The sequence below is a fragment of the Electrona antarctica genome, assembly GCF_951216825.1.
Source record: "Electrona antarctica genome assembly, chromosome: 11".
In the NCBI taxonomy this organism is placed as follows: domain Eukaryota; kingdom Metazoa; phylum Chordata; class Actinopteri; order Myctophiformes; family Myctophidae; genus Electrona; species Electrona antarctica.
In genome coordinates this window covers 9,444,313-9,465,827 of record NC_136792.1, presented here as the reverse complement: position 1 = coordinate 9,465,827, position 21,515 = coordinate 9,444,313, and the positions used below count along the sequence as shown (strand labels likewise).

The window sequence follows — 21,515 nt, the reverse complement described above, 5'->3', positions numbered from 1 at the left end:
GCATTGAGCCACAGCACTCCGTGTGGCTCAATGCAGTGGTGCAACCATAGGGTGCAGCCACTCCAATGCCCAGCTATGTCCGTCCCTCCCTCCCTATGTCTGTCCCTATGTATGTTCAGGGTACCAACCAGAGTATAAAGAAGGATAGAGACCGAACTGGAGCGTTAGCCCCGCACCCCCCCCCCCGCTATTCATTTCAGTGGAAGTTGCTCAGTGACGTTTTGAAGCACCTGGAAGACTTCCGGAAGTATAATTCTAACTCAATGGCTCGAGCGAGCGGCAGTTTAGCCTAGCCTAGCCCCGGACCTCAATTTTGAGGTCCGGGCTTACGCACGTGACGTAATGAGCGTCCGTCCACTTCCATTAAAGTGCTGCAATTCCACATTTCGCCAGTAGGTAGTGGCATCTTCAACGTTGGATAGCCTTACTGGGGGCTTGGTACCAACAGGTGACAAAGTGGCACTGTTGAGCTTCACACTGCACAGGTGCATGATGGGAAGCTGAGTTTTTAGCAGCCATTACGTGATTTCGGGTGTGACAGTACAGTACAGTGACAGTACAGTAGAGTACAGTAGAGGGGACCCCCCACACGGTAACTCTGTCATTTCTCAAGCGTTTCGGACGCGGGGCGGCTCACCGGGACCGGGGCCGCCACCCTGGGCGCGTTCCTGTGGGTCTGGAACTTCCGGGGACCCCCACACGTAGTTGCACCACTCACTTCACACTGGTGTGATTTTTTTCACACTCTCTGGGACCCAATTCTATACTATAAAACCATAACTCTGAGAGTGTACAGGTCCATTTGGTTCCATTCATACAGCCTTTGTTACAGACCTGTAACCTGTAAAATAGACTGCAAAAAAGCTTCTTTCCCAGGCGCCCGCTGGCCTAATGGTCAAGGCGCATGCCACATATAGGCTCTGGCCTGACAGCGCGTTGCGTGTTCGGGTCCCGTTCATGACGACCTTTGCTGCATGTCTCTCCCCCTCGCTCACTCCCTCTTTCCTGTCTGTCTTCACTGTAACTATAAATAAAGGCACAAAAGCCAAAAAAAAGGCTTCTTTCCCCGAACAATCAGATACATGAACGAATGAGCGAAACCGGGCAAAGGATAACGCTCTCTGTGACCTTGCTTGAGCACAGCTAGGGTGCACACTCTTATAAGTAATGCTAACTGCTTAAAAGGTCTACTTTATCCCAACAATATGCTGCTGCATTGTCTGTAAGGAAGCCAAACAAAAATAAGTGTTACTCTCATGTACCTGTTACACAAGATGTAACAATAAAGTCCAACCTTGAACCTTCTCAAGGAGCCCTGGGGGTTCCTCGGACCCCCCTTTGAGAACCGCGGCACTACAGTACAGTAGGTCCTGAAATACGACTTCAGGAGTTTATGAATTACAGAGAAGTTGGTTAAGCTTGTAGATCTGCTTTTTCAGCATGCAACCAAGTGTAAAATGACTTATACTGGATCTCTTGTCCACTAGTCCCTTCCTAACATTTTAGTCTAGTTTTTATTTGTTGACAAAATCGACAGTATATTTAGTCGTCATGGCTTAGTATTTAAGTTTTTATGTAGTTTTTGTCAGTGAAAAAAGGTAGTCGACGAACATTTTTCGTCATAGTATTAGTCGACGAAAACAACACTGATTGGTCAATCGCCAAATTCAGCTGTCTGTTATTTCTGGATAATGACCGCTCCGCTCTATAACGATGCCTAATCAAACCCTCGCTGATTTACTGCTGTTTCCAACATGACAATGACAGCCATGTAAAAACACACACAATGTCATAATGTACAGCTAAACATTGCTCTCAGAAATGTTTTTGAAAACATTTGAGCGAGGAATAGATTAACTCACTTGTTTTCCGACTGTGCTGCAGCTATAGGCAGACGCATCTATCTATCTATCTATCTATCTATCTAGTATCTATCTATCTGCACGCTTCTCAATTCATCATGGAATAAAGTCATTGAAAGAAAGAATAATGGCTATGAAAATGGTGGCAGCCCTATTTGAAGAGAATTTCCGCCTCTGTTGCCAGAGACCTGAAGGTTTCTGTCATTGGTGTGTTTAATGTGTTTGCTCCAGCCATGAGGAGAGTACATGTATGCTTATGTAACAGAGTGGCTGTTCGCTAATGCTAATGTTTCTCCCAGAGGCCATTAGTTTCAGGATTCAGCCTACTATGCTAAGACACGCACGCACGCACGCACGCACGCACGCACGCACGCACGCACGCACGCACGCACGCACGCACGCACGCACAGTGTGGGTGTGTGTGTGTGTGTGTGTGTGAGTGTGTGTGTGTGTGTGTGTGAGATTATTAGCACTTTTGCTCCTGTGCCTGTAACAGAGGCCTTTATTTGTTTAAAGTGGTAAAAATAACCCCAATAACCTGTGAAACTCTGCCATGCTCAAAGTTTACTGACCATTACTAATGTGTGTGCATTCGCACGCACGCGCGCACGCACGCACGCACGCACGCACGCACGCAGTGCTATTCAAATAATACCTTATCATGGTTCATCAAACTGAATGAGTTGTAATAACATAATACAAGTTATAGCAGATAGATAGCCCAACCCTTTTTGACATGTCAGATAGAACAGTCTTGGTTTGTGTACAGTAGATGTACGCATATGTTGTTAAAGATATTGTCTATTTCACGAGAGCACAATTGAATCTGTTATTATTTGCAATGGTTAACCATGCTAAAGGAAAAATCTACATCGGTAACCCCCACATTGTATACAGAGACACCAAAGTGTGAACGCATGGCTGTGGCCAAAGCACTCTGAGCAGCGTTGACATTCATCAACTTAAGGTGTAAACCTCCGGTCAGCTCTAATCAAATTGGATGGTTCCCATATGCAATCAATCCGGTCTCACACTTGGTGCATTTTCAGCTCGTCACTCACCACTGAGGGGGCAGTTAATCCTGGGTATGTCAACTTGGTCTGACTCATTGGATGAAGCTATAGATCCGTTTTGAAGATGGACATAGATCTATTTGTACATCTCTGCTTCATTTACTTAACCCATTTTTGACCTGAGATCAGATTCTAAAAATGTCGTCTACATCCTGACAGTTTTCTGAAAAAGCTATGTTTCTATGTCAGTGGTTTTTCGATTTAAAAAAAATAGCAGATCTACAAGCTCGTAGCGCGCCACTCGGTGACGCGCTATGAGCTTGTAGATCTGCTATTTTTCAATAGCTAAAGCACAACATAATGCTAACACCAAAAGGGGTTCCCGCCCAAAATGGGCGGGAATGTTGGGGACCAGATACACACCCCATTAATCCAACAGTGAGCCACTAAAGACTTGTAGATTAATACACACTGTGACCCCCTTTCCACCGGTTGGTTCCCAATGGGAACCGGTTCAGTTCTTTTAGGTTTCTAGTCCATGAGCCAGAGCTCCAAAATTGGTGGGAAAAACTAGACCTATATTAAATTGTTTATAGGATCAATACAAGTAAATTAATACATGATAATCCTTCCACAGTAGTAGCTTTTTCATATTTTTGATTATTTTGCATATTTTCCTACATAATGCCTCATTTAAAAATGTAAAATGTGTAATACAATAAATCATTGTCTTCGTGTAAGTACTCAATTGGGGAAGTTTCATGGTGATAACTAATATAGGTATGGTATGGTTTAGCACACTCAATTCATAATTAACGTTCCAATTTTGGAGCTCATGGACTAAGAACCACAAAGAACTGAACCGGTTCATTGGGAACCAATCAGTGGGAAATGGGCCTCTATGATTGTTTAAGTTATTGAGCCTGTAATGACACATTGATTCCACTGGTGATTCAATAAAAAGTTTTCCCCGGCTACCTGCCTAAAGTTTTCTCACCTTAGGGAAAAATAAATCCCTTTTGCAGCCTTCTTGTAGTTTACAGTTGAACAGCTAAACTATAAATACAAATGTAAAGTGCTAAAGTTTCTCTCTTTAGAGTAATTTTGGGCGGGAACCCCTTTTGGTGTTTTAAACATTATGTTATAATTTAGCTATTGAAAAATAGCAGATCTACAAGCTCGTAGCGTGCCACCGAGTGGCGCGCTACGAGCTTGTAGGTCTGCTATTTTTGAAAAATCGTGAAAATATTTATTTCAGAAAACTGGAGGATTTAGAAGATGTTTTTTAGATTTTGAGGTCAGGCCTAAATGGGTTAACCCTAGCTGCGCCACCTGGACTTGTGTATATAGGCAGATGAGATATACCCTCCCATCATTGTTTTTTTTTATTTTTTTTTTACCATTATTGTTTCATGCCAATTGAACCAGCAGTGATTATACTATGGAGAAAGTCAGTGCCAATTCATCGCTGATGCTGTGGCCAGTCAGGCCAATAGAGCGTCGCAGTCCCACCCCCTCGAGAGACCCGGAAAAGAAATCCCCGTTCATTTTCCTCATAGACTTTTCAGAAAGTATTTATTTAAAGACGTTTACGCCGCGCACAAAATATTGTGTTTTTGTCATGATTTGTCACGACAAGAGTTGGCTTTGTACGACGCTTATAAGGTCTTTAAATAAATACGTTTTGAAATGTCTATGGGAAAAATGCATTGTGAACTATTTCCTGGGCCTGGCGTCGTCATGAAAAGGGGCGGGACTGCGACACTCTATTGTATTCGTCTGAGTTTCTGGCTATATGCCTAGGCAGGGACTTTACACCTTTGAAGCAAGGAAGCCCGCACGACTCCAATTCGTCTCACTGTCTCTATACATTCTCACCGGGTGCGCGGTCGGGAAAAGTAAACTTTAAAAGAAATCTCTAAGAAGAGAACACCAGCACTCACGGATATGTCATTTAAGGCACTTTTATTATTTTCTGGTTGGCATAGTATGCTGCAGACAGGAACTTTACACCTGCACCACCAGATGAAATGGCTCTCATTGCAGTATGAGTGCAAAACTACTGTAATGATGCCATCTGTCTGGTCATGTGTGTGTGTGTGTGTATATATGTCTGTATGTCACTCTATCAACACATGTGTCCACCAAACTTGGGCTGACACACAGCAGTGTTGCTTTCGTCGACTAAAACTAAGACGAAAAATGTTCGTCGACTACCTTTTTCCACTGATGAAAACTAAATGGAAACTAAGGTATGATGACTAAAACTAAGACTAAATATACTGACAATTTCGTCACAAAATAAAAACTAGACTAAAATGTCAGGAAGGGACTAGTGGACAAGAGATCCAGTATCATTTTGTCATTTGTCATTTTACACTTGGTTGCATGCTGAAAATAGCCGATCTACAAGCTCACAGCGCGTCGCAGCGCTGAAAATAGCCGATCTACAAGCTCACAACGCGCTTAAAATAGCCGATCTACAAGCTCACAACGCGTCACAGCGCGTTGTGAGCACTAAAATACATTTTAGTCGACTAAATCAACTGTAGATTTAGTCGACTAAAATCCTATGATATTTAGTCGACTAAAACTAGACTAACACTAAGACATTCCGGGTGACTAAAATGTGACTAAAACTAAGTGAAAACTATTCAAGAGACTATGACTAAAACTAAAATGAAAATTTGCTGGCTGAAACACAACAACACGACTCCACTATGTACAGCAGAATGGATACATTCATAGAATTATTGTGAACGAATTGATTGCGAACGAATTGAGCACTAACTATAGAAGCTGACCAAAACTGTCTGTCTGTGTGTCTGTCTGTGTGTGTGTCACGCTGTAACACCACCTGCCCGCCACCAGAGGGCAACTGAAATTGGAACGATACAGAGGTCTCTGTGTGTGTGTGTATGTGTGTGTGTGTGTGTGTGTGTGTATGTGCGTGTGCGTGCGTCAGACTGCCACAACAGCTTCGTTCGCTTCCCGCGTTTACGGGTCTTACATGTACTACGTTGTTCGCACTGTGTGTTGTGTGTCGCAGCACACTGACAATAGCATGAAAGCAATGCGTAATAATGCTTCAATGTGTTCCAGGTGGTTGTAGTCATGCACACTTATAGGTTGCCTTGTTAGTAATGTTTTTTTTGGCAAAACAACAGTGACAACCGCAACCTCTCCCTAAACCCGAACATTGTCCTGGTGGTGATGAAGAAGGCTAATTTGGTCTGTCACGAACAGACAGCATGACATGTCTTACCGCTTCCCCGCAGGTCTCCCTGCATAACGAACACAAGGTTTCAGAACGGCAGCATAAAGAAGTTAAGCCATTCGGTACGGGAACACCCTTTATTGGTGTTTTAAGCATTATACTTTAGCGGTTGAAAAATAGCAGATCTACAAGCTCATACGAGCTTGTAGATCTGCTATTTTTTTTTTTAAATCGTGAAAGTGTGGTGGATATCTTTTGAATATATTCTTTCAGAGCGAACGTTTTTTAAATTATTTTGAGATTGGGATCCAAGGGCCAAATACAGATAATTCTGGGGGTCCTTGACATGAAATAGTTTGTGAACCACTGACATATAGAAGATTTTAGAAGACATTTTGTAGAATCGTCCTCAGGTCGAAACGGGTTAAGCTTTATCACACAGTGGAGCAATTAAATCCTTCCTGTCTATTAGAACGAAACAAAGCAGCGGGTGTCAAGCCAGTACCGGATTAATTAATGCCTACAATTAACTCTGCAGGAGATAGAACTGAGATACACACCAACGGCACCAAACTTAACTTTGTGTCGTTTATAACATGCCTCCCTGGAGATGGAACCTTGTCAGAAAGCTGGAACAGCCTCATCTGTGAGCTTAATTGGAAGGCAGTGGGCATGTTTGCTGCTTTTGCTTTTGTTTTATTTTTTTAGCTGTTATCTTTTTTTTTTTTAATATTCCTGCCTGTGTTCAGTACTTTTATGGCAATTACCGTACATAAATTAGATTTTCAAGCCGAGTCTCACTGATCATAGTTCATAGTAGGGCTGTGAATCTTTGGGTTTCCCACGATTCGATTCGATTCCGATTCTTGGGGTCACGATTCGATTCAACTCGATTCTCAATCCAAAAAAGTTTTTTTTTTAATTCAAAAGCATTTTTTTCCAGATTCTCTATTCAAAATGATTCTCGATTCAATACATAGGATTTCATCACAATCTACTCTAGTCTTGAACTGAAGTGACTACAGTAACTTGAAAATGACTGAAGACATGATGTTTACTGTGATTAGGGTAAGCTTACATTTCATATCACAGACACCATGTAGTGAAAACTCCTGTACTGTAACCAGAAAAAAACAATTATGAATCGATTTTGAATCGTTCATAACAGAATCGCGATTCTAATTCAAATCGATGTTTTTGACACCCCTATTCATAGTTATGGTCACAGAGTTATGGCCATATACTGTATAGTGCCCTATACTGTATGTGTGCAAATTTGCAATTGTTTTTCTTTTGTGTGACTACTGTCATGGCAGACAGACCCCTTAACAGTGTTTTGTGGCACATTTGGTGTGGATTGGAGCAATGATGTGCCTGTGTGGCCCCCTATCCTTATGGCAGACCCCTGAACAGTGTCTGTGCCATGTTTGATACAGAGATATTTAATATATATAAGTAGCCTTGCCGAGCCATGAGGCCCATAGGGCAGGAGCCTATCTCCTGTTTCTGTAGCGTGAGGCAGCTTGATGTACAAGTACACCCCCTGGACATGACGCTAGTATGTCGCAGGGACTTACCCCCAATCCAACCCTTGATGCTGGGTCCCATTTTTACAGTCTTTGGTATGACCCGGCCGGGGATCGAACCCCGACCTCCCAGTCTCAGGGCTGACACTCTAACCACAAGGCCACTGAGCTGATAATATATATATATATATATATATATATATATATACACACCTCAATATATGCCATTCACAATATTTCTCATGTTTAGCTACTAAACCCGCCTGTGCCAATGTGGAGATTTTTTTATTACTATTGATTCAGAAAGGTATCACTGATATTTACCCTATAGTAGCTTCTCTGTTGCTATAAGTAAGGCTTGCTTCCAGCTATGGTGGGCGATTCAAATGTTTTCTCTGATATGAGATGAGGGATGATAGGAGCTCAATAAAAAGAAATCAGCGCGACCTCGCGGTTACGATATTATGAGCTTGTAGATCTGCTTTTTTTCAACAGCTAAAGCATAAGGTGGATTTCCTCCGCTCCTCCCTTCACCCATTTTGGGGCGGGAACCCCTTTTTGGTGTTTTAAGCATTATTATGTTGTACTTAAGCTGTTGAAAAATAGCAGACCTACAAGCTCATACGAGCTTGTAGGTCTGCTATTTCTTTTTTATCGTGAAAATGTGGCGCAAATCTTTGAATATATATATTCTTTCAGAGCGAACGTTTTTAACTCAATTCTTTGCTTCTGGGGGCGGTCACTGGAACAACATATTTTAAGATGGGGCTCGGTGGGCAATTACATACATTTTTGGGGGTCCTTGACATGAAAATGTTTCAGGACGACTTGACATAGAAACATGGGTTTTTCAGAAAACTGTCAGGATTTAGAAGACATTTGTAGAATCGACCTCAGGTGAAGCAGCTGTACTTAAGCTGACAGAGATGACAAATGTGAACACCCTACCTTTCCTTCTCGGGGGGAATGGCCTCATGGAGTGTTCTTATGGATGGTCCTTTGTGTGTGCAGGTGAAGCAGATTATGGAGGAAGCTGTGACTAAGAAGTTTGTCCACGAGGACAGCAGTCATATCACCGCCCTGTGCAGTAAGTACACCACTTCCCATGCAATAAGTCTCTCCATCTCTCCTCTGCCTCCCTCTCTCTCTCTCTCTCTCTCATGCACAGACGCGCACACAGTCACACACACGCACACGCACGCACGCACGCACGCACGCACGCACGCACGCACGCACGCACGCACGCACGCATGCACACACAGCAGCAGCTCAGCAGGTGACCTTAGTGCTGAGTTACACCACTTGACGTCACACACTGCCTCTGACTGCCGCATCAATGGAAAGTTAATAATTGCAGTTGAGTTAATGGAAGCTAATTTTAGAGGCAATCTGTGAAAACTCTAGTTTCTGCAAGGCTGTGTCTGCGCCTGTTTTTCTCCTCCCTCCCCCTTCTAGTACTAAGGGGGATGGTGTGGTGATGGAGGGGGTGGTGTTGGGGGGGTGTTATCTGTTATGTGGGTGAGTCATTCCTTAATTCCTGTGAGATCCATAGTACAGCCTGTAAGCCACAGAAACTTGTCTCGGTTCAGTCTGGTGACCCCCTGTGACTAATGTTACAGTGTTGTTTTTGGCAGCAAGTTTAGATTTTAGTTTTAGTCATAGTCTCTTGAATAGTTTTCATTTAGTCACATTTTAGTCACCTGGAATGTTTTAGTGTTAGTCTAGTTTTAGTCGACTAAATATCATAAGATTTTAGTCGACTAAATCTACAGTTGATTTAGTCTAATTAGCAGATCTACAAGCAGCCGCCACATCCTTTATTACATTATGTCTTTTTTTCCACTCCCACAAAAGTGCACAAGCGCAAATGTTGCCTGTTATTGGCTACTGTGCACATGTCATGCACCTGTGATTGGCTACGTACTGGTGACACATGACGCCCCTTTCACGGGGGAGGGGCCGATCGCCCACCTACAGACTACCGAAAACACTTGGCCAGCGCATATATTTACACTCTCACACTATAGCATCGTCTGTGTGCACACAGCAGTGACAGCAGTGATCATTGATCTCCCCCTCCCGCTGCAAGGACTGCATTGAAAGTCAAAGTATTTTCTGTATGGTATATATCCAAAGAAGGAAAATCATGATACCGACTATATGCGCAAAGCCAACGGGTTGTGGCTGATCACGTTGGGGGTTACGCCATTATTAGTTTCCTATGCATAATACCGACTATATGTGCAAAGCCAACGGGTTGTGGCTGATCACGTTGGGGGTTACGCCATTATTAGTTTCCTATGCATAATACCGACTATATGTGCAAAGCCAACGGGTTGTGGCTGATCACGTTGGGGGTTACGCCATTATTAGTTTCCTATCGAATTCAGTTGACTTCCCGGGCCGCGTCCTGCCAACCGCAATGGAGGAGACGGCTAACAGAATTGCACGACACACCTTTCGTGTACCATTTGCGATCTCACCATGGGCCTGTGTGACTGTGTGCGAGGCTCACTTTAGCCCATTTTGGGCGGGAACCCCTTTTGGTGTTTTAAAGCATTATGTTATACTTTAGCTATTGAAAAATAGCAGATCTACAAGCTCATAGCGCGGCACCGAGTGCCGCTCTACGAGCTTGTAGGTCTGATATTTTTGAAAAATCTTTGCTTCTGGGGAGGTCCCTGGAACAACATATTACATATAATTTTTGGGGTCCTTGACATGAAATATTAAGAACCACTGATATAGAAACATGAGGTTTTTCAGAAAAAAATACATTTTAAAAAGACATTTTTAAATTTCGACTATGTGGGTTAGTCAGGAATAACAACTTGGACAATGTTTACTCTGACGCAAACGATCAGCGCTTTTGATGAATTAATAGTTTATTTCATTTCGATCTTTCTCCTTTTTCAGAGAGACATTACAAACATGATCCAACATCTATTCCAGACTCTCACACACTAGCCTCATCTAGTGTGCACAGCACTGCTCATTGATCTCCCCCTCCGCTGCAGGGACTGTATTCAAAGTGAAAAACGTCTTTCTGTATATCGTATCCAAAGAAGGGAAAAGTATAATAACTTTCCCCCTACTATCTCTTTGCACTCGTTCGCGCTAATGTCCAGATTTCATTACTCCCCAACCCCACTCACGTTATCCCCCCTACCGTTCCAATGTGGCGTGTAGTCTCATTGTTATCATGCTTTCAAGTTTGTTGTGATCCCATTCCCAGGGTGTGTGTGTGTGATGTATTTTAGCAACACTGAAAGCGCCAACTCTCATTGGTCATGTCGTGAGTAAATGAGCCAATGATCACTTTGCACAGCAGCCTCGGACCCAGGCAGTCCACAGGCAGACAGGCACATGGACAATGTCTCAAATAAATCGCCTCGTCATTCATATTTATTCCCTGACCAAAGTGCGTCCTGGTCCCGTATCAGTTCATATATCTTCTATCTATCTATCTATCTATACATTTTATTATTTTCCATTTCTGCTAAGCATCAAGCTATATATATGCTTCGATGATTTCCATTTATATTAGGAGGCTCCACCTCCACTTTATCGCTTACTCATGATGATAGAGCTTCCGTTGCTCCAGACTGTATGTGTTTGGACGGAAGCTCATGATGATAGAGCTTCCGTTGCTCCAGACTGTATGTGTATGGACGGAAGCTTCCGTTGCTCCAGACTGTATGTGTCTGGACGGAAGCGTTTGTTAGAGCTTCCGTTGCTCCAGACTGGATGTGTATGGACGGAAGCGTTTGTTAGAGCTTCCGTTGCTCCAGACTGGATGTGTATGGACGGAAGCTTCCGTTGCTCCAGACTGGATGTGTATGGACGGAAGCTTCCGTTGCTCCAGACTGGATGTGTATGGACGGAAGCTTCCGTTGCTCCAGACTGTATGTGTCTGGACGGAAGCGTTTGTTAGAGCTTCCGTTGCTCCAGACTGGATGTGTATGGACGGAAGCGTTTGTTAGAGCTTCCGTTGCTCCAGACTGGATGTGTATGGACGGAAGCGTTTGTTAGAGCTTCCGTTGCTCCAGACTGGATGTGTATGGACGGAAGCTTCCGTTGCTCCAGACTGGATGTGTATGGACGGAAGCTTCCGTTGCTCCAGACTGGATGTGTATGGACGGAAGCTTCCGTTGCTCCAGACTGGATGTGTATGGACGGAAGCTTCCGTTGCTCCAGACTGGATGTGTCTGGACGGAAGCTTCCGTTGCTCCAGACTGGATGTGTCTGGACGGAAGCTTCCGTTGCTCCAGACTGGATGTGTCTGGACGGAAGCTTCCGTTGCTCCAGACTGGATGTGTATGGACGGAAGCTTCCGTTGCTCCAGACTGGATGTGTCTGGACGGAAGCTTCCGTTGCTCCAGACTGGATGTGTCTGGACGGAAGCTTCCGTTGCTCCAGACTGGATGTGTATGGACGGAAGCTTCCGTTGCTCCAGACTGTATGTGTATGGACGGAAGCTTCCGTTGCTCCAGACTGGATGTGTCTGGACGGAAGCTTCCGTTGCTCCAGACTGGATGTGTCTGGACGGAAGCTTCCGTTGCTCCAGACTGTATGTGTATGGACGGAAGCTTCCGTTGCTCCAGACTGTATGTGTATGGACGGAAGCTTCCGTTGCTCCAGACTGGATGTGTCTGGACGGAAGCTTCCGTTGCTCCAGACTGGATGTGTCTGGACGGAAGCTTCCGTTGCTCCAGACTGTATGTGTATGGACGGAAGCTTCCGTTGCTCCAGACTGTATGTGTATGGACGGAAGCTTCCGTTGCTCCAGACTGTATGTGTATGGACGGAAGCTTCCGTTGCTCCAGACTATGTGTATGGACGGAAGCTTCCGTTGCTCCAGACTGTATGTGTATGGACGGAAGCTTCCGTTGCTCCAGACTGTATGTGTATGGACGGAAGCTTCCGTTGCTCCAGACTGTATGTGTATGGACGGAAGCTTCCGTTGCTCCAGACTGGATGTGTATGGATGGAAGCTTCCGTTGCTCCAGACTGTATGTGTATGGACGGAAGCTTCCGTTGCTCCAGACTGTATGTGTATGGACGGAAGCTTCCGTTGCTCCAGACTGGATGTGTATGGATGGAAGCTTCCGTTGCTCCAGACTGGATGTGTATGGATGGAAGCTTCCGTTGCTCCAGACTGTATGTGTATGGACGGAAGCTTCCGTTGCTCCAGACTGGATGTGTCTGGACGGAAGCTTCCGTTGCTCCAGACTGGATGTGTATGGATGGAAGCTTCCGTTGCTCCAGACTGTATGTGTATGGACGGAAGCTTCCGTTGCTCCAGACTGGATGTGTCTGGACGGAAGCTTCCGTTGCTCCAGACTGGATGTGTATGGATGGAAGCTTCCGTTGCTCCAGACTGGATGTGTATGGATGGAAGCTTCCGTTGCTCCAGACTGGATGTGTATGGACGGAAGCTTCCGTTGCTCCAGACTGGATGTGTATGGATGGAAGCTTCCGTTGCTCCAGACTGGATGTGTATGGATGGAAGCTTCCGTTGCTCCAGACTGGATGTGTCTGGACGGAAGCCTCCAGACTGTATGTGAATGGACGGAAGCCTCCAGACTGTATGTGAATGGACGGAAGCGTTTGAAAATTGCGAGAGGCAACAGTCTGGCAACGCGGGACTAGAGTGGAAGGGATATCATTAGGGATGGGTGCCGAATTCGGTTCCAAGTAGGAACTGAATAACACATGGTGGGTACTGGGTACCCATACATACAATAATGTCATTTCGGTTCTGCATATTGGTTCCTAGACGCACACAGTCACACAGTATTTATTTATTTATTTTCTTCCTTTTTTAGACGCGCTAGTGAAAGATCAAACAAAGGCTTCATGCATATATATCTTCAAATACGTATTTGGTTATCTGTCAGGACATAACTTACATGACTATATCATGCATTCACCTCCACTGCACTCCACACACACACACGCACACGCACATGCACACACACGCACACACACACACACGCACACACACACGCACACAAACACATAAAATAGCATGTAGAGCATAACTTGCGAGCAACGCGGGGCATATATTGGTCCGACATTCCAGTGGTCCGACATGCGTGGCCGGTTAAGACTTAAGACACATGCGTGGCCGGTTAAGACTTAAGACACATGCGTGGCCGGTTAAGACACATGCGTGGCCGGTTAAGACACATGCGGGGCCGGTTAAGACACATGTGTGGCCGGTTAAGACTTAAGACACATGCCTGGCCGGTTAAGACACATGCGGGGCCGGTTAAGACACATGTGTGGCCGGTTAAGACTTAAGACACATGCGTGGCCGGTTAAGACACATGCGGGGCCGGTTAAGACACATGTGTGGCCGGTTAAGACTTAAGACACATGCGTGGCCGGTTAAGACACATACCGGTTAACCCATTTTGACCTGAGATCAGATTCTAAAAATGTCTGTTTGAAAATGACAGTTTTCTGAAATAGCTATGTTTCTATGTCAGTCGTTCATAGCTCATAGCGCGCCACCGAGTGGCGCGCTATGAGCATGTAGATCTGCTATTTTTCAATAGCTAAAGCATAACATAATGCTAACACCAAAAGGGGTTCCCGCCCAAAATGGGTTAAGTAACAGTCCGACACGCAATAGTCCGACACCCTAGCCTAAACCCTAACCTAACCCTAAACGCACGTGGAATCTGCGTGTTAGTCTTAACCGGCAACGCATGTCGGAGCCACAGACGCCGGACCAACACGACGCATGCTGTGAACTGGAACTCGGCTGACATGTAACCGCAAGGGGACCTGACATACTATACTCTGATTGTTACTGGGCTAAGAAATACCTATAGACTACAGTTTATTTTAAATGTTGCACATTTACTATGGTACCCTATTGATATGAAGTTATATGAAAATCATTTTTTATTTAAAGAAATGGTTATAGTAGAAACATTTTAAAATAAACCATTTTCTTTATAAAGAACCAGATATTTGCCTTCAACGTTTTCTCCCACAAATGAGTCTTGGAAAAATGGGGGTGGTCTTATTCAGAGTGGTCTTATATATCTTTTACCTAATGGTGGGCCAGGAACAGTAAACCAGATTAAACCAGAACAGATTAAACCATTTAGGCCTGACGTCGAAATTTAAAAAAAATATTTCTTTCTGAAAAACCTCAGTGGTTCTCAATATTTCATGTCAAGGATCCCAAACATTATATGTAATATGCCGCCGACCCCCATCTGAAAATATGTAGTTCCAGGGACCCCCCAGAAGCAAATATTTGAGTTTAAAACTGAAACTCTGAAAGAATATATATATTCAAAGATTTGAGGCACATTTTCACGATTTTTTTAAGATAGCAGACCTACAAGTTCATAGCGTGGCACTAGGTGCCGCGCTATGAGCTTGTAGATCTGCTATTTTTCAATAGCTAAAGTATAACATAATGCTTAAAACACCAAAAGGGGTTGCCGCCCAAAATGGGTTAAACCATCAGTCTGTTTTAATTATAGATGTTCAATACTTGATTGAGTGTTATTGGAGAAACCGCTTCTTCCACACCACCATCTTCCTCATGGCAGAGTCACCATCCTCACCGTCAGCACTCTCTTAACCCATTCAGGCCTGACGTCGAAATTTTAAAAAAAAAGTTTTCTAAATCATGACAATTTTCTGAAAGATTTGAGGCACATTTTAACGATTTTTCAAAAATAGCAGACCTACAAGTTCATAGCGCGCCACTCGGTGGCGCGCTATGAGCTTGTAGATCTGCTATTTTTCAATAGCTAAATTATAACATAATGTATGTAACCACCAAAAGGGGTTCCCGCTCAAAATGGGTTAATGATGGTAATCGTAGACGCCACAGAGGGATTGTATTCTACCTCCACACAGAGCTATTGTACATTTCTATTTGCATAGTTTAAATCAATTTTCCCATGGGCTGGCATTTGGGAATACGGGTGTGCTCATACAGTATACAGAGAAAGATTACAAGCGGGGGGGGAAAAGCCGCGGAGAAAAGGTTTTGAGGCAGGATCATTTTTCAAATAGCTTTTTCCCTACGAAATGGCATTATAGAAATAAATTGGTCAATAAGGGCCTTCCTCGGCCCCACCCCTCTCCAATCGTTTATATTGTGGGGTCGACATATGCCCTCATACGTTCACACATTCAAGACACCTGTCTTGTGTCTGTCTTGTGTCCGTGTTTAATGGCTGCTCCAATGCATTTCCAATGGAAGCCCATATGGTTTGACCAAACATTTTGTTTGATTGGGGGGGGGTGTCAGAACACATCCATCAAAGCTGTGTTCAGACACAAGTCAGGTGTCAGACACAAGGCAGGTGTCTTGAATGCAGCTCAGTAAGGGCATATGTCGACCCCGCCCGCTCTCCTCCGCACCACCCCCTCCTGATGCTGCGGCCATCTTGGAAACTAAACACAATATAAACAGTGGGAGAGGGGCGTGGCCGAGAAAGGCCCTTATTGTGGTACACGTTTCTCTTATATTGATGCTGTGCATCGGTACTTTTTCTTCTTCAATATGTCTTTTTCTTATTGTTTTCGGATACACTTTAAAGAATCAAGTACAATAGAGTAAAGAACCAATGGTACAGTAGCCAAACAGATGAGTAATGGTGAAACCCTTGTTGACTTTCCATATGACCCTCTTAAGGAAATGTGCTGACTATGCATGTGTGTAAACGTGTTGTCCATACATAATTTGTGTTTCTTAAGTGTAACCTATTAGATCAAAACCAGGAGAGATTGCATAACATTGACATGATATTAACACATTGACTGTGACGGCGCCTCACTGCCGATCCGGATCTGCATGTTTTAGTGTGACGCACTTTATATTTTTCATATTCCATCCTGATTGGCTAAGATTTTTTTTAAAGATAATGGGCTGACAACGTGAAGCTTGGTGAATAACCTTTATTGCCCCCACTACTGTTTTCCAGTAAATCACTTCCTCCTGTAAAACTTATGAATTCATTATGTTAAAATATATTTAACCCATTTTGGGCGGGAACCCCTTTTGGTGTTAGCATTATGTTATGCTTTAGCTATTGAAAAATAGCAGATCTACAAGAACGACTGACATAGAAACATAGCTTTTTCAGAAAACTGTCAGGATGTAGAAGACATTTTTAGAATCTGATCTCAGGTCAAAATGGGTTAAAATATATTTAAAAAGATATGGATCTCAGGATCCAAATGGAAACATGGTGGCTCCAGTGTGGATGTCAGACTTCATGTTGCCAGCCTGAGCCTCTGACATCACGTCATGTGTATCCGAAAAAAACATTGATAAGTCCATAGGGCTATGTGCAATATGAACTATGGACTGCTCTTACTACTGTACTTATTAATGTATCCTCCTTACTGACATGTTTGCACTATTGGTGAGATGCGAAAATGCTTTTCGCTGTACTTTACTTGTACTGTACATTGACAATAAATTGAAATCTCAACATCTCATTGAAAAAGTTACACAATATGACTTTAACCTACTGTAGATATGGACTGGTACGTAAATATCAGCATTTGTCCAATAACTGTTGCCCTTACCTTTCAATAGCTAAAAAAGCAGTTTACTGAAAATAACCAATAATAAATTTGACTGAGGGACTGCCATTGGATTCTTTTGAATTTTCGTTTTTTTTGACATATTGGTTGTTCAGTTTGACCCACCAGTTTTGGAGATATGGCTTATAGAGTAATGTCTTGCAGAAAACAGCGAGTTGAGAAAACAGGCTTGAAAGGTTCACTTCTGTGGTCTCTAACATTACACCTAGCTACATGTTTAAGCATTTATTTCATATTTACATGTCGATTTCAGCTCTGACACTTATTTCAGACATGCTCTAGTATGTGAAGAGTCTGCCTGTGCTATAAACTCATTTTGAAAAAAAAAAAAAAAAAAAAAAGTTTTTCTCCTCTGGTGAAAAGCTGGAATTTGCGCGATGGCAGGCTCTCAGTCAAATCTGGTCACAGTTGATTATGTTCACCGAAAAAAATAAAATAAATTGCCACCACCTGTCCACTTGCTTTCCTTCATTTGCGAAGTGCGAATGTGAGTGAAAGAGGAGGCTCACTGCAACAACTCATCCATGAAACAATGGAAGCTGTCATCACTGAGCCTTCAGCGATGCATTCACGTTGAAATGTCTGTTTACGTTCAGTGGCATCTCACAGATTGCCTTCCATAATGTAACATATGTCACCGTGTTCGACTGTTGATTGGAAAACTATTTTAAGTACCCATTTTGGGGCGGGAACCCCTTTTGGTGTTTCAAGCATCATGTTATGCTTTAGCTGTTGAAAAATAGCAGATCTACAAGCTCATAGCGCTACGAGCTTGTAGGTCTTTGGAAAATCTTGAAAATGTGTTGCAAATCTTGTTTTGAATATATTCTTTCAGAGCGAACGTTTTTTAACTCAAATCTTTGCTTCTGAGGGGTTCCTGGAACAACATGTTTTCAGATGTGGGGGGGGGCGGCACCCAATTACAGTACATATAATTTTTGGGGTCCAGTATGTTGCACACGTTGTCCCTGCCAGCCTGACAGAGCCAGACGTATGACGTCACTGTGGCGGTCAGCTAATCAGTCTTCTGCTGCTCCTGGGGAAGATGAGAGGTCAGGTACTAACCCATTTAGACCGTCCTGAGGACCATTCTACAAATGCCTTCTAAAATCCTGACAGTTTTTCTGTTTCTATGTCAGTCGTTCTCAAAGATTTTCATGTCAAGAACACCCCAAAACTATATGTATTTGGCCCGCCGACCCCCCCCCCCCCCCATCTGAAAATATATTGTTCCAGGGAACCCACCAGAAGCAAAGATTTGAGTTAAAAAAAACGTTCACTGTGAAAGAATATATATTCAAAGATTTGCACTGCATTTTCAAGATTTTTCAAAAAATAGCAGATCTACAAGCTCGTAGCGCGGCACTCGGTGCCGCGCTACAAGCTTGTAGATCTGCAATTTTTCTAATAGCTAAATTAGGCCTAACGTAATGCTTGAAACACCAAAAGGGGTTCCCGCCCAGAACGGGCTAATGAGCAGCGCTGATGTCATGGCAGGGGTGAGTCAGTGAAGGCCCCCCTTCCCCATTGGCATTGCGTCTTGATGCCTGTTAATTGTGCTATATTATTCACTAATGAATGACGGATTAATGCCATTGTTATCATTACAGAGCACTGAGCGGAAGGAAGGAAGGGAGGGGTGTCTTCTTTTTCTGCAAGTGCATGGAGATGAAAATATTCATACTCTGCTTCTGAGGGCTTTGATCCGAAGGGCACCGTTGTGTAACGTTGTTGATTTTCGCATGGCATGCTAGGGCACAGTGGCAGTTTTTCCTGGACCTTTTATTGAGAGGCATAGTGTGTAGAGAGAGAGAGACGGGAAGCGGGGGGGGAGAGAGAACCAGACATGCAGCAAAGGTTCGCCTCATGGCCTGGTTAATCGGAGTGAGGCATCGGAGCCTATATGTGGTACGTACGTACGTGCTTCAACCACTCTGACATTGATGTTCCCGAAATGGGCCTTTTTGCAGGATGGTTTGACAAACAGTCCAATCTTAAAGTACACCCATTCACAGGCTGTAATAATGCATTTGCGACAGCCGAAGGCATGGCGCACGCAAGCACGCACGCACGCACGCACGCACGCACGCACGCACGCACGCACGCACGCAACCCGTAAACCTAACCCCTCCGCTTAAGCCCTACCTGAATCTTTCTTTAGCCTAGAACTGTAACATATTTTTCAACCACTAAAACCAGGAATCGAGAAGGACCTGGATAATGGTTGTATAGCTCACAGTCACAACATTGATTTATCAAACTCTACTTATTACTACATAGTACTACAAATGTGTTCTATGGTTCTCAAAAGGACAGACAGACAGACAGACAGACAGACAGACAGACAGACAGACAGACAGACAGACAGACAGACAGACAGACAGACAGACAGACAGACAGACAGACAGACAGACAGACAGACAGACAGACAGACAGACAGACAGACAGACAGACAGACAGACAGACACTAAGAGAAACTTCTTATTTATACTGGCTGGTGGTAACCTCTGCATCTTTCTGTCAATGCAAATGGGGGCTGTGTGCCCTTTAAGTGTGTACTTGAGGGTGTTGATGCGTCTATTCAACTGCGCGGGCGCGTGTGTGCGCGTGTGTGTTTGCGTGCGTGCGTGCGTGCGTGCGTGCGTGCGTGCGTGCGTGCGTGCGTGCGTGCGTGCGTGCGTCTGTGTGAGAGCACTGCTGTCGTGGCAGTGTGGTGATGTGAGCCAAGCTAAGTGCATTATGCCCAGAGCAGGACACGACCACTTCTAGTCACGACTTACGCTGTAGGTGAACTGTGTCTGACAGAGCTCCTGAACAGCTCCTGAACAGCTCCTGAACAGTCCTGTGTCTGACAGAGCTCCTGAACAGCTCCTGAACAGCTCCTGAACAGTCCTGTGTCTGACAGAGATCCTAAACAGTCCTGAGTCTGACAGAGCTCCTGAACAGCCCTGTGTCTGACATAGCTCCCGAACAGTCCTGTGTCTGACAGAGCTCCTAAACAGTCCTGTGCCTGACAGAGCTCCCGAACAGTCCTGTGTCTGACAGAGCTCCTAAACAGTCCTGTGCCTGACAGAGCTCCCGAACAGTCCTGTGTCTGACAGAGCTCCTAAACAGTCCTGTGTCTGACAGAGCTCCTACACAGTCCTGTGTCTGACAGAGACCTGAACAGTCCTGTGTCTGACAGAGCTCCCGAACAGTCCTGTGTCTGACAGAGCTCCTAACAGTCCTGTGTCTGACAGAGCTCCTAAACAGTCCTGTGTCTGACAGAGCTCCTACACAGTCCTGTGTCTGACAGAGCTCCTAAACAGTCCTGTGCCTGACAGAGCTCCCGAACAGTCCTGTGTCTGACAGAGCTCCTAAACAGTCCTGTGCCTGACAGAGCTCCCGAACAGTCCTGTGTCTGACAGAGCTCCTAAACAGTCCTGTGTCTGACAGAGCTCCTAAACAGTCCTGTGTCTGACACAGCTCCTAAACAGTCCTGTGTCTGACAGAGCTCCTAAACAGTCCTGTGTCTGACAGAGCTCCTAAACAGTCCTGTGTCTGACAGAGCTCCTAAACAGTCCTGTGTCTGACAGAGCTCCTAAACAGTCCTGTGTCTGACAGAGCTCCTACACAGTCCTGTGTCTGACAGAGCTCCTAAACAGTCCTGTGCCTGACAGAGCTCCCGAACAGTCCTGTGTCTGACAGAGCTCCTAAACAGTCCTGTGCCTGACAGAGCTCCCGAACAGTCCTGTGTCTGACAGAGCTCCTAAACAGTCCTGTGTCTGACAGAGCTCCCGAACAGTCCTGTGTCTGACAGAGCTCCTAACAGTCCTGTGTCTGACAGAGCTCCTAAACAGTCCTGTGTCTGACAGAGCTCCTAAACAGTCCTGTGTCTGACAGAGCTCCTAAACAGTCCTGTGTCTGACAGAGCTCCTACACAGTCCTGTGTCTGACAGAGCTCCTAAACAGTCCTGTGTCTGACAGAGCTCCTAAACAGTCCTGTGTCTGACAGAGCTCCTAAACAGTCCTGTGTCTGACAGAGCTCCTAAACAGTCCTGTGTCTGACAGAGCTCCTAAACAGTCCTGTGTCTGACAGAGCTCCTGAACAGTCCTGTGTCTGACAGAGCTCCAGAACAGTCCTGTGTCTGACAGAGCTCCAGAACAGTCCTGTGTCTGACAGAGCTCCTAAACAGTCCTGTGTCTGACAGAGCTCCTACACAGTCCTGTGTCTGACAGAGCTCCTAAACAGTCCTGTGTCTGACAGAGCTCCTACACAGTCCTGTGTCTGACAGAGCTCCTAAACAGTCCTGTGTCTGACAGAGCT

At 44.6% G+C, this 21,515-nt stretch overlaps 1 protein-coding gene across 1 annotated transcript in view; it reads left to right on the top strand.

Annotated features, from left to right (window-relative positions):
• The window catches only part of sgsm2 (small G protein signaling modulator 2), a gene marked incomplete at both ends in the record, with an annotated part of 146,847 nt that overhangs the window by 11,725 nt on the left and 113,607 nt on the right, over positions 1-21,515 (top strand). Inside the window, one exon of the mRNA XM_079514195.1 lies at positions 8,630-8,705. Coding sequence (XP_079370321.1) covers positions 8,630-8,705 — 76 coding nt within the window. The remainder of the gene's footprint in view (positions 1-8,629; positions 8,706-21,515) is intronic.